The 14,254-nt window shown below is 50.9% G+C and overlaps 1 protein-coding gene across 1 annotated transcript; it reads left to right on the top strand.

Moving 5' to 3' along the window:
• On the top strand, positions 1-14,254 carry anne (polyamine-transporting ATPase anne boleyn). Its single transcript, XM_018640152.1, is given in 20 exon segments — positions 1-157; positions 8,310-8,368; positions 8,531-8,757; positions 8,851-8,944; positions 9,172-9,315; positions 9,435-9,580; positions 9,798-9,921; positions 10,044-10,186; positions 10,269-10,418; positions 10,593-10,782; positions 10,876-10,972; positions 11,078-11,256; positions 11,337-11,645; positions 11,772-11,969; positions 12,120-12,425; positions 12,581-13,039; positions 13,174-13,249; positions 13,252-13,700; positions 13,806-13,895; positions 14,025-14,254. Coding segments are annotated over 20 exon segments (3,642 nt in total). The 5' UTR covers positions 1-84; the 3' UTR covers positions 14,154-14,254.

Below are 14,254 nucleotides of genomic sequence, written 5' to 3'. Positions count from 1 at the left end.
ACTTCAGTATATCGACGATTCGAAGAAAGAGTGAACACCATGTGCGCGTTTGTTATTGTTTTCCGATGAGCTGAACCGCCGAATATGGGCGATAGTTCACGCAGCTCAGCCACCGCCGCGAGTACGGCCCTCGAAGAGAAAGAACTCCTCATATTAGGTAAGTGACTCATGAAGCTCCAAATCTCACGAGCTATCCGCTGCACCGAAACCCGCAACCGGAGCTTTGCCCAGATCGTAATGGAACGCGCTTCTCAGACGGACGGAGGGAGAAATCGATTCGAACCAAATGCTTCGAAGTGCTACTCACGCCCATGTGTCCAGAAGGATGATTCATTCGCGCGTTCTGTTCGGAGTACATCATCAGCATACAGACAGCCGCGAGTTATTTCATAGTGCTCCCTAGAGGACCGAGCGAAGACCTTTCTCCACGAAAGACTCCGAAAGCTGCTGACGCAAGTCGCGCTGCCGTCTCCGGAGGGGAATTACGTGGCACGAAGCGAAACTCCCATTGACTCCATGACTCTCCCCTCGACGGGGAACTTCGATCGATCGAGTCCAGGATTTTCCGAAGCTTTCCCATCGAACCGGGAGCTCGAGCCTCGGGAAGCCCTGGTTCGTGTGACGGCCATGAGCGCTCTCGGAAGCGCCACGAGTTCGACATCTGCCCACGTGCTGAGAGCCGTCTCGTCGTTCCGGTCCCAACACGCTCTGACACCGGTGTCTGGCCCGAGGCGCGCGAGTGTCATCGCGATGAGTGCTCGAATGTGCGTCATTCTGGCGTCATGGAGACGTCGGCTCAACGTGACTGTCTACCGTATGGAGCGGTAGCGGTAGGCTGCCACTGGCTAGGCTGAGAGTCTAGTACTTGCACGCACTCAATGAAATGTGAAACTGGGGCTGAAAGTCACGCGCGTCGCCATTCGGACATTCTCCGGCCGCGATTATTCTTAATTTATCTAGAAGGTGAACGATAGAGCGGAGTAGACAATCCCGAGCTGGAGAAGCTGTCTGTAAGTCGCTGTCCCTCTCATTCCTGAGTTTGCCCGGGCGATGAAGCGGTTTCGATGGCTTTGCCCACGAGTTGTTTTCCGCTTCCTTCCATGCTGTTCTATCCGGAAGGCCCAAGATTCGCCTTTCTTCACCCCATTCGGACTGAGTCGCACTGCTCGCGAGTCGAGTATTGGAGTCTGAACAAGAATGTTCGAGGAATTGAGATGCAACGTTCATTCGTTCCAAGCGAGCAGGCTTTCTGGAGTTCGAGGGATGAGTACTCGTCAGCCAGAGTGGCGAGCTCAGATTTCCGACAGAGTCTCTTGGCTCCCTCTGAGTCGAGACAGTCGATTCGCTTCGGCGGGATGGCCAGAGCATGACACTCGAGGCTCGAAACTGCACCGCAGCTCTCGTACCACTTCGCGTTCGGCTGCTTTGGGAGAATCACGACTCCGAGCGAGAACTGAAACCTCAAGTTGGACCGAGTAGTCTAGATAGACGATGAGGTGTGAGGGAATGCTGTGGATCATGCTCCGCTCCGGAAGCATGCGTCCCCGAATTCTTCAGCTGGGGAATTTTTTGTTGGCAACCCGCGCCGTTCCCGGCATTCGTCGTGAGCATTCTGCTCCTGGAAAGTTTTTTATATCGGCGTGGTCATGTCTGCCTGCATCTCCCGGCTCAGTCGTTCCAGCAGAATCGGCATCGATTAGTCTAGCTGGAGCGATAGACTAGAGAAAAGTGAAGATGAGGATCATGACCGTCCGATCCAAGGTGAATTAGTCTCCCACGCGTCGAGGAGGAGTTGTTTACGGTTCTCCTGACGCTTGTATGGATGCAAATCTCTTGATGAACCGGTTCGGATCTTTTTCCCCGGTGGATGAGGGTTTTCTCCTCCGATTTATCTCAAGAATCGAGGACGTTTCGCCGCTCTTCGGGGAGCAACGATTCCGCGGAAAAAGCTGTCCTATACACAGAGCAAGAAATGCGCCGACGAGCGACATCGAACGCTTCAGCCTTAGACCAAAATCTGTCCCCGAGGAGGAGAGGGAGGTTGATCGCTGTTGAGCTGGACCTGGGGTCAGACTCTCGGCGACGTCCCTCAATGCGGCGGATGAATCTACTTCAAGAGCAGTACATACCAGTGGCTCGGACGACTTCATGGCTCCAGCCGATTCCGGTGAGCCTCCCGAAGTCGGAACTCGAGCGGCGAGGAGACATCATCCGCGAACTCGCTGCCAGGCTCCGAATCGGGAGGAGAATGTCGTCGAGACGGAACAAAATTTCCTAGTCAACTCATTTGGAGGCTCGACTCTCGTTGACGCAATAGCATCGATCCTGCTGTCTGCATCGATCCCAGCTGCACCAATTAGACAAAGAGCTCACCGAAAGCATGCGTCGTAGCTATCTAGTCCGGTCGAGACTCGTCGTGATCGGAGCTTATCCGAATCGTGAAAAAATAAGAATCAATAGCCCCCTCCGTGGGTAATCCTATCCGTCCGCTGGATATCTCTCAATGATGAAACTTAAGTGAGCCTCAACTCGAGCAACCTTCGGTCGCGAGAATTTTATCCCAAAAGATTACTGCAAGGTTCCCGTCAACCCGCCAATCGGGCTCATAGCCATCAAATCAGCTCCACAGCCTTCCAAGGAGAACATCTTCCGCAGAGGGAACTCGACCAAATCGGCGAATGGATAAAGTTTCCGATTTTTTTCCTCTTTGCTTTTGTGCGGTCGTGAATGCCGCTCCGAGAGAATTGCATTTTAGCAAGATCGGAGCATTACCGATGCTGGGGAAGAGCATCGCCTATGAGGTGTCGCATCACAACTCGATGAACATCTGTTTCCCGTGGCTTCTTTGGGCTCGGATGGATCCCCGGCGCAATCACCTAGATTCCCGGAGCGGCGAAACCCTCGAACCCTTGAAGCGAGCTCAAAGCTAACCGTCCCGGAGCGCTCTGCTGCTTTTAAGCTTCGCTGTCGTTCATCCTTGTTCACGATAGGCCCGCCCATGCATGAGCGCGATTGATACGTTGTCCGTGGAGGATCAATGGTTCAACATCAGACTGACTGAGTGAATGATCGTACGTCACTTCACAGCCTTAGGCTTTGACCCATGCTAGTCTGGAGTGCCGTTGTTCCTTTCCAATTCATCTACCTCTCTCCCAGTCGACCGGCTGTGGAGAGTTTTTCCAGGCCGGTACAGTGTGTCCCCACAGCTGTGAGTGTGATACCGTGATTCTGTGTGCACGTGTTTACGATCTGAGCTCGTCTGTGAGCTCCTCAATCTCATTAGTGCGCTGCTAACAACTTTCCGGGTCCATCACCGGTGTATCTCTCCTTATTGGCTTATTGGAAATCAAATCACTGAGTCAATGATTGTCGAGTGTGCTCGCACCCGCGGAAACTTGCTGCACTGCCGCCCGTCCGAAATGAAGCCGTCCCTCTGAATGCCAGGAGTTCTGGGTAGGCTTACCAGTTTCTGACCGGAAAACCAGCAGCGCCCGGTCCGCGCGAGAATTTAGAAATTCCATGCGGAAACCGGAATCCTTCGAATTCGGCAGGGTTCTAGGTCCATTCCCTATCCATCGAAACAGTATCTGCCGAGTAAATTTACGAGGTTGTCGTAAAACCAACTCGATTTCCACACTTTCGGCGGAACTTGAAAGCGTCTCTGCGGGAAGCGTCGCTCCCCAAACTTCGAAGTATGTATTTTTCTAATTCCCAGAGCCTTCATGTAGGAGCGCTCTGACCCGCTGGGGCGCTCGGGCCTCATTCAGCTGGTTTGACAGGAGCATGGACGCGTGATTTGGATTCCGAATTCATCAATGCGCTCCGTCGAAGAATGTTCCGGACAAGATTGCTCTCATCAGAGCACATGGAGGATAATCTAGCTCACTCAGCTAGATCTCGTGAGTGAATAACGCACCCGTTCCGTCCAGTCACCTCGAGAGCTGAATTGCGGAATTCCTACTTCAAACCACGGATATCTCCAGCTCGCTAGGGTTCCTCGGAAGCTCAGATCCTCAGGCTTCCGACCCCTATCCCCCGACAGCGCTCGTTTGAAATTCTGTATACAGTCGATTTAGTGCATTGATCGATTGTCATCCTCTGATTCTATCACTTAATGGATCACCCTTCGAGATAGACGGTCACCTAGAGGCACAGCGGCGTTCAGATCACGGGGTTCGCAAGATCTAGGTCGGAATGTCTCGAAAATCCCCTTGCTCTAACTAGTCTGATGTTGAGAACTCGCCCGGAGGAAAATGGAGACTATCCGATGTCGCGGTCTGTAGACGGCCGATCGGGAAAAAGCTCATCCTCCACCGACGGCTACGGTTGAATCCCTTGCTTGCGGTTTGACAGACTCCCTCCACACGATTGCCATTCCGTGCTTCTGAGATCACCAAGGTCAGTGCTTCCTTACGGTGTCGGGTTCGGGTAAATGACCCGATAGCGATCGGGCATCCTCATCAACTTCCCGCTCCTGATTCTACGGACTCAGCCTGGTTCCTCGAGAGAATTCACATGGAGTGCTTGACTCCCATGATCGGCGATATTAGCTGTTGTGGGACGTTGCTGTCTTGTCTATGTGCCAAGGTTCGGTAAAATTAGACGATCGCGAGTTTAGACAGCTGCATCGTTCTCGCCGGTGCTATTCAGCTCTGCCAATCGTCGTCACCCGAATCATGGTATCCGCGCGCCAGAGAAACATAGGCTTCCATCTTCTCCGGCAACCTGTTGAGCGACGCTCGATGAGCATCGATATATCGACTCAAGCTCTCCCATCTTCGATTACACGACCTGGTCGGGTGAACTTTCTGTCCGTCCGCAGTTCTTTCGAGCTTCCAAACACAAGCGTTCATGATTGCCGCTGGAAATCGGATCTTCCCTTGAAGAGAATCTCAGGCAACCGGATTTCTGCATGCCCTCTTCCTGAGAGTACTCGGTCACGGAAGAATTTGAAATTTGTCCGAAGTGTGTAGATGGGGCATTTCCGTACTGGGGGAAGCTCGATAGGAAACCTCACCGAGATTTCACCGTAGACTAGCCTGCAGTGAGCACGCGACAGGCCAGTCCGCCGCTGTGAGCCATGGAGAAAGGGAGACTTGTCGAGCGACTCTGATTCGGTGAAGCCCTGTAATGGTTGGTTTCAGTCCGAACGTGATATTTCCGTATTGATATCGATTCTCTGGCATCGCCCACTTGTGACCCGCGAGAACCGCGAACGCGAGGTGTACCGACTCGTAACCCGCTAATAGCGGGGACCGCGCAGGAGGTGCGACAAGGAGGACCGCAGATCACCCAACGAGGCGACGAGGAAGCTCGATTCTGCGACCGCATCTGTCATCGAGTCGTGGCCATGATACGGCGATCCCTCATAGCCTCGGGCTGATGATGACTCTTTTGCGGATACTCGGTGTATTCATCCATGGGGCATCTTTTCCTCGGGTTCCAGTGTGTCCACTTCTGACAGCGCGGTTTCGCGCTCGGTCGGGGTTCTGCTGTGGGTTGGAAGAGCGCTAGATGTCGCGATCATCCGTTTCATCTCGGCCCTCGTATGATATCCCTTGGGAAGATCCGCTGCAGGCGGATCCATGAATGAGTTATCGATCGAGCTTCCGATCTCCATGTCGATATTCGAACAGGCGATTCTGGGAAACCTTTAAATTAAAATATTTTGCCTCACGGTCCCGTGTGCGTTTACGTCATGTGTATGGAACCAGCGCTTAGTGAGAATGGTTAACGTCTCTACAGAGTTTGCGGTGGAATTGTGACAGCGAATAAGTAGCATTAGGGGCGTGATGGTTTGCTTGGGTGACCTGAGTGTTTCCCTCACACCCGGATCCCATCATGAACCCAACGACAAGGAATGCAAACCAGCCGAGCCTCCGAAAAATACCCGAGAAGTCGATGACGGTGAGTTCCTGGATAAGATGAGGATCTGCTTACATTTCGATTCCACCGAAATCGGCTGGGGCGCTTTATCTTAAGAAAAAATTCTCCCGTGAATATCAGATGAAGCGGGACCCAAGATCGTCAGGTCGCTTCTTGTTGAATTATTCTTCAGCTGATCGAGCGTCCAGCGTGGCTGAATATTCCAAGCCAGGAGAGAATCTCGCCCCGCTACGCGAGAATCGAAACATTTGTACATTTATCGCAAAGCCGCCCTTGTCTTCTTACCTGTCCTCCTTAATTTCCAATGAATTCCAATGCTAATTGTCAAATTGTGATGAGCCGACGGGATTCGTTCCGGATAAGACTCAACTTGGGTCATCGGACTCTACCGACATGGTGGCGTATTTTCATGAGCTGTCCCGTCTCGATTGGACAGAAAGGGAGATCCCTCCTCCGGAGTGCCTTCTTGTTGCTTCTGCAATTTGAACGGCTGTATGAATCAAGCGGCAGAAAGCATGAATTCGGCCGGAGCGCGAGGAATTCTCGGACTGACGCTATAATCTCATGAGATTGCGCGCGAATCGCGAAAAATTTCGCCCGCCATCCTAACACTTGACTGCGAGCATCTGAGTCAAATATCGGCCGCAAGATCGGATCGAGTGATGCAGAGTTCGCGACGTTGTTTCTCAGATTCTGAGCGATTGACTCCTCTGGACTCTCAGGCCGGGTCTATCTGCCGATTTTCATGCAGCTCGATAATTGAGTCCTGAAATCTGGCATTTCCGGACGGTTCTCAATGAAGAGTCCATGGCAACGTGACCACATGATAACTGAGGATGAAGGGTCGGGATCCTACTCCGTGCCGAGAATGCTACATCTCAAGCTGGTCATGGCTGCTGACTGTAACAGACTCGGTATCTGCAGAAAATCATTTCTCATCGGCGTCGTCCTTGTCAAGTTGGAGCTCTGTCTCCTTTGCACCGCTCGTCGTATCTCACAAACCCTCTGGGAGCTAACGCTGTAGCTCGGTCACTTTGAGCCGTAATAACTGTGATCAACTTGAACGAGAGCCTCGACGTTCTCTCCCATCAAGGGTAATCCCACAGCTGCTCGGTTCGAGACTTGTTCGTCCATTTCATCGCAGCGCTGTGCTATTTAAGTGTCCGCTTATGGACGAATCCAGAGTCCAGGTCAAGTGATCACGAGGTTGTTCCGACTCACGTGACGCACAACTGTACGCTCGAATAATTTCGAGATGAAAAATTCTGGAGCGGCGCTCCGAAGGAAACCTTCGAAAAGAACGCACGGGCCCATAGAACTTTTTCCCGATGACGTGAGCCACATCTTGGCGCAGAGGAGTTGACCTTCGCACGGAGCTTCGTGCTCTAGGAATCCCTTACCCGCGGCGCTCTCTACCGTCGTCGGCTGGCTCACTCGCTCGCTCTCGAAAGAGCGAGAGCTGAGGATGATGTCCTCACTCGGCTCGGTAAAGACTCCATGCGCCTTTTTGCTTTCACGAATTAGCTCAATAAGTTCGTGCTTCGTACGTTCCATGCGATTCCGAACGATATCGATAATCAGACGCGACAAAGCGGTGGTGATCTCATCGCAGCGAAGCCGTGGACCGGAGGTTTCGGCCTGTGAAAAAGTGGAACAGTCTGCCGCGTGCCGAAACTGTCCCAACAGATGCGAACGGACCGTTTTGGTGCTGACGGATGTCATCGCTTGCCCAAAATTCCTGCGTTCAGAGAGAGAGAGAATTCGGCGAGTGTTCAGCCGAACTAGAGCGGACCCACATGAGCAGAAGTCGCTATGGAGCTGTTGCTCACCAATCCACTGGACCCCTTAGAGTCAAGGAAATTCGACGCGGGATGCGGAGCGAAGATTCAGAAGAGAAACCGCTTTTGGAAAGCAGTACGTCTACCTCGGTGTGCCGCCGTAGGCTTGGGATTGCATTCTGTCTTTCATCTGCTAACGATTCGCTGCAGATGATGAGAGATTGATCGAAGGCTTAGTTCGCTTCCGGAACGTAGTTATTGAAAAAGTCGAGACATGCGCTCTAGTTACAGGAGCCTTGTGGGGATCGTGCTTCAGGAATGCTCCTCGGATTCTTAGCGCCATCCTTTTCCGTGACCATCAGGCGCGAATCACGGAACCGGACACCTTGTAGTATTATTAAGCCCGAGAACAAAATCTCATTCCAAGTCGCTGCTCCTCTTCTCGGAGAGAACCTTTCCTTTGATCACCCTTATCTTATAAGCGCTGGAGATATGCGCTTCAAGATTCTCCATGAAAGGAATCAAGAGACCCAAGCCGAGTTGGCGCCGAACTCACGAACCTGGATTTCAATCCTGAAGACTGAAAATTTCCAGAACAGGATTCCGAGAACGCTATGAAAATGATTGTCCACGGTCCCATTTCAGGTTATTCCTATGGACAAGAATTCTCGCAGAAACTCAGCGAAGATGAGTTCAGCAAGCTGGTGAGTCGGAAACCTTCGGATCGCTTGGATCGCTCAATCGGTCAGACAAGGGAGCAAAAAGCCGCGAACATTCAGTCAGCTGGACGGCCAGACAGTGACTCGGATGTTGATAAGATGGCTTGCCCCGATGCAGGCGATTCTGACTGCGGATACCTATTTCAGGATTGTTATGGCTACCAACGGAGCATTCCAAAAACGATTCTCACCTATGTGGGGATTGTCTTCTCCCTGGGAATCGCTCGTCTCGTTTTTCATTGGCGACCCCACTGGTACCTCAAATGCACCTTCAACTTGTGCTCACTCCCGGAAGCGACCAAGGTACTCTTGGTGGACCAATATGACCAAATTTTCGTAGAGGACGTTCGCATTATAACTGCGGATAATGTGAGGTGAGATTCCGTCGAGAAAACCTTGCTATATCCATGCATCCTGAATCTCTTGCAAGGGAGCTGATTGCATTACAATCATCATCATATCCGCAGATTGAAAGACCTTTTCAAGAACATTGATGGGAACCTCGACGTCATCAAGGCTGAGATTGGCGAGATCGATTCGCTGGTGCAGCTCGAACCAGGCGTGAGTTTCGACTCGAAGTTTTCCCGAGATAGACTTTCTCCTGCAGCGGAGCCGGTCCGAGTCATCTCCGTCTCGATCGCGCGCATCCGATCCCCATGATGACAATTCGGATATCGCTCAATCACTGTTTATATAAAACAAGTAGTAGCATGGAGGGATCCAAGAATCAGATCTCGAATTTCCTAACACTTCTTTGCGGAATATGCTCATAGATGTTTTTGTTCCAGGGAGGCCTCCGCTATACGGATCAACTCCGCTTTTTCGAAAATAAGAAACACAAGTTCCTCTGGGATCGCAAATCGCAAAGTTTCTTGCGGTTGCATGGTCTAGACCATAACACTCAATGTTCAAACATTATGCAACAGCGCCAGGTTAGTTCCGTTCGCTGTGTCGGAAGAGAAGACACCATTGGTCATGAGTCATGAGTCATGACTCAGAGCTCATTCCCGAGAATAATAGGCGAGTTTGACTTCGTGTTCTGTCTCTTCAGGGACTCACCCTCAAGGAGGAAACGATAAGAAGGATCCTCTATGGGAACAATCTCATCGATGTCGACGTCCAGGGCATAACGACTATTCTGATAACTGAGGTCCTAGAGCCTTTCTACGTCTTCCAAGTGTTCTCCCTGATCATATGGTGAGCTCCTGGAATCATTCCGGATGCAACGTTCGGAAATTTTTTCCATCGAGCAGCACGCCTCATGTCATGCCACGGAGTATACGCCTTGTTTTTCCGGGATTTCTCGTTCTCTCCTTGGGGAAATTCGGATCTCTCTACTGGGCAGCTAATCGCACAGCTCTTTCGAATTTTCATCCCGCGTGCCCGCAATCCTCTACTTACTCCTTCCCATCAGGTATATGGATGAATACTACTGGTACGCGGGAGCCATTATCATCATATCTGTATTTTCCTTATGTCTTGGTGTTCGGCAAATCTACAAGAACCAAAGAGCTCTTCGGGACACCGCAATAGGCCAGGCAAGTGTCCCAGCCGTGTACGCTCGGCAGCGAAGTTCCGAAACGATGCTCTTCGGTGAGCTTTTCCTTTTTCCCCACGGCGAGCTCGCGCATTGTGAAAGAGTGGAGGCCGTCTGTTTCAGGATGTCGTATGTGTTAAAAGGAAGAAGGAAAAAGGGGAGGTTTTCGAGCAGATATCTTCCCAGCAACTAGTCCCTGGTGATGTGATAATTATCCCAAAACACGGTTGTATGATGCACGTCGATGCCTGCCTCGTCACTGGAAGGTGAGTACCTGGTTTTCATCCTGAAGCTCTACGACTGGTTTCGCCGTTGCGGAGTTGCGATGTTATATATTTCAATTCTCAGTTGCATCGTCAACGAGAGTATGCTCACTGGAGAAAGTGTTCCTGTGGTCAAAACTGCCCTGGTGCACTCAGGCCCGAACGATTCACTCTTCCATCCGAAAGAACATTCGAAATACACCCTGTTCAGTGGGACCAAAGTAATCCAAACAAGGTTAGTGCTTCCCTCCGCTGGGAAGGCCGCCTCGACTTGCGACTACATCGATGGTCAGTGCACGGAGAATCCTTTCCCTGACGGAGCTCCGACAAGACCCATCACAAGAAAAACGGGCACCAGACAGGAACCGGTTCGGCTCTCATGAAACCCACGGAGTTCTTCTCATTCCAGATACATCGGGAACGAGAACGTTGAGGCTGTTGTTCTGAGGACAGGCTTCCTCACAGCGAAAGGCGAATTGGTCCGGTCGATGCTTTTCCCCAAGCCCGTAGATTTCCAGTTAGGTCAGGACGTCACCAAATTCCTCTGTGTTTTGGCCGTTTTCGCAAGCATCGGGCTAACGTACACCGTCGTGCTGAAGGTTTGCCGAGCATTCGATCGATTAAGCTTTCCTACGAGCGGAGCACGGACGTCTCCATCGAGCGTTACGAACTGACATTTCCGAAATCCATAGGCAATGCGGAAAGTGGCTCCCCTCGAAATTTTCATCCGCTCGATGGACGTCCTCACCATCACGATCCCCCCAGCATTGCCGGCAACGATGACGCTCGGTCTGTGAAATTTCCCCGCCCAACGATGATTGTCTGAAAATGCATACCGAGCCCCATCGATTCTAAGCGTCGGAACCGTCTCACATCTGTGCTCCTTGATTCCAGCTGGAATAGTCTGTTCGCACCACAGACTCAGAAAGGCTTTGATTTACTGCATTTCCCCGAGGTCGATAAATATCAGCGGTTGTATCAACTGCTTTTGTTTCGACAAAACCGGTACCCTGACGGAGGATGGACTCGACCTCTGGGGAGCAATTTCCTTCGACCAAAAGGATCCCATAGCGGTAAGGAAGTCTTAGCAACGACATTCGTACCATGCCTTGGATGAACAATACAGAGCTAACCCGCTATGTTTCTCTCACAGGATCCGTCCGAACTCGCGCACAACCACCCTCTCCGAGTTGCCATGGCTAGTTGCCATTCATTAACTCTCATCGAAGGCCAATTGACGGGGGATCCGCTCGACCTCAAGATGTTTGAAGCGACGAATTTTATATTCGAAGAACCCAATGTGGAAGATACGAACAAATTCGATATGATCACCCCCACTGTCGTGCGGCCAGCAGAAATATGCCAGAAAGGCACCATGGAAAACTCGGACTTGATCGAAAATGACAAAATACCCTTCGAAGTTGGGATTATCCGGGAGCTACCATTCTCATCTAGTCTCCAGGTCCTTATCGAATTCACTGACCTACCCCTGAGAGTTCATTTCCGAGCGAGTTTCGGGAAGCTGATGAACAAATTTTATCCGATGACGATTTCTTATCGCTTCTCACCGAATTCATTGATGTTTCAGCGAATGTCTGTCATAACTCGTGTGCTTGGTCAGAGGAATTTCACTGTTTATACGAAAGGTGCCCCGGAAATAATCGCCGGGATGTGTGTTCCTGGATCGATTCCGAATGACTATCAGAAAATCCTATCTATATACACTGAAAAAGGGTACAGAGTCTTGGCTCTAGCCTACAAAACACTCAACGTGAACTTTGCCAAGGTGCGTCTCCCCCGTTCGCCCGTCAAGATCATCTAGCTCGGTTACGTCTTGGCCCTCCGATAATTTTGTCAGGCCTCGGAGGCTCGGAGACGATTCATCCTTTCCCGATTTCGAGTCGAGTTTATACTATGTACATTAATACCGCTTCAGGCGCAACGAATGCCTCGTGAAGAGCTCGAATGCGATCTCACTTTGACCGGACTCCTCATCATGGAGAACCGGCTCAAGCCGAAAACGACAGAAATAATCGATGAACTGAAACGAGCCAACATTCGCCCTGTAATGGTTACCGGCGACAATGTGCTGACGGCACTATCAGTGGCCCGAGAATGCCACATGATCGATCACGGCCAAGATGTTATTATTCTGCAAGCGACCGTAACAAACGACGAAACCGATGCAATACTGAGCTGGTATTACGCCGATATTCCGCAAAGCATCGAGCCGATCACTGTGGTGAGTCGGACCCTGCATACTGTCTAAGCGTTTCCTGTTTTGCATCCATCGACCCCTCTCTCATTGCATCGCCATTCGATCGAAAAGACCGCGAAATTTCGTTTCCTAGGAAAAATTCCATGTTGGTTGCTAAATATCAGTGATCTACTTTGCAGGGCAATGCGGTTCACATTCCCGTGTCGACCACTGACTTCCACATAGTAGCTACGGGGAAAACCTTCTCAGCCTTGAGACGTTTTTATCCTGATCTGCTGCGGCGGGTCATTGTCTGCGGAACAGTGTTCGCACGCATGGCTCCCGAGCAGAAGCAGCAACTCATAGAACTCCTGCAGGAGCTCGGCTATTACGTAGGGATGTGCGGTGACGGTGCCAACGATTGCGGGGCCTTGAAAGCGGCTCACGCGGGAGTCTCGCTTTCGGAGACTGAAGCTTCGGTGGCATCTCCGTTTACATCTAAAGTGGCTGACATATCTTGCGTCCCGACATTGATCAAGGAGGGTCGCTCCGCATTGGTCACATCATTCGCTGTGCTCAAATACATGGCGTGCTATTCTATGACACAGTTCTCTTCTGTGCTCATCCTGTACACTCTATTCTCGAATTTGACCGATAAGGTAAATCGATCCTTATTCAGCCCTGTCTGATATGGGAGGGATTATATCCGCATCAGCAGGGTAGAAGTCGAATTTATTTGGAATCTGCCTCATTATGAATTCCACTCATCAAATCCGACCTGGTCATTTTTCAGGAGTTCCTGTTCATTGATCTTTTCCTCATCATGCCTATCGCCACCGTGTACGGTTATACCAGACCACGGACAGTGCTTTCAAAAACCCCCCGCCGACATCGGCGGTCGGAATCGCTCCGATTTTCTCAATTACGGCTCAGATACTTCTCGGGGTGCTAGCTCAGTTGGCATCGACATTCATACTCCACAACAATACTTGGTATCGACCCAATATCGCAGGCCAAAGCGACGAACATGCGGTACAGTGTCAGGACAATTATGCCGTGTTTGCTGTGAGCGTCTTCCAGTACATCACGCTCGCTGTGATTTTTTCCACGGGTCATCCGCACAGGAAGCCGATTTATACAAATCTCTTGCTGACTCCGATCGTGGTGATCCTGGCTGCGTTCTCGTTCTATCTCGTGATTCACCCCTTCGAATGGCTGAAGCAGTTCTTCGAATTGGACATAGATGATGTCCCGATCTCTTTCCGGATGATATGCGTAGCTCTGGGACTCGCACATTTTTTCATTGCGTACACCATCGAGGTGAGATTCCGGATGAATAGCCTTAAATCCTCTGATTCCTTATTTGCTCAAGCTCAGGATCCAATTCGGAGCGTTTGTCATCGGAATTTTCGTTTTCGCTTCCAGACCTATTTTGTTACGAGATGGCTCGCCAAATACGTCTCTCGACGTAACTTAAAACTCCATCCACCTGAATACGTGAGACTCCAGCACGAGGTGAGTAGCAGTAGTCTTGGTGTCCAGCGGGAAATGTCTCAGAGATCGTTCCGGTCTCTGGGTGTGTATCGAAGTTCTGAGATGCTGCATTAGATTAGAACTCCTTCGTCAAGTCTCCCATTATTGCAGATCCGTCACAGTCCTGCTTCATGGCTGCCACCATCAGCTCAAAACTCGAATGACAGTCTCTGCACCCATAGTAGCGCTCCTCTGGCGCAAGACGACATGACGGATACGCAGGAAGTCACCAGGATATGAGAAGATGTCCGATACTGTACAAGATCTCTGACAAATGTTCCATCCACTGTTGTAGGATGGGAGCAATCTCTAAATAAAACCGTTGAATGTTTCACATTAAA

This window comes from Galendromus occidentalis, unplaced genomic scaffold, assembly GCF_000255335.2.
Source record: "Galendromus occidentalis unplaced genomic scaffold, Mocc_1.1 scf7180000077475, whole genome shotgun sequence".
Lineage (NCBI taxonomy): Eukaryota > Metazoa > Arthropoda > Arachnida > Mesostigmata > Phytoseiidae > Galendromus > Galendromus occidentalis.
The sequence above is the reverse complement of the archived record's forward strand: the minus strand, read 5'-3'. Positions and strand labels throughout refer to the sequence as shown.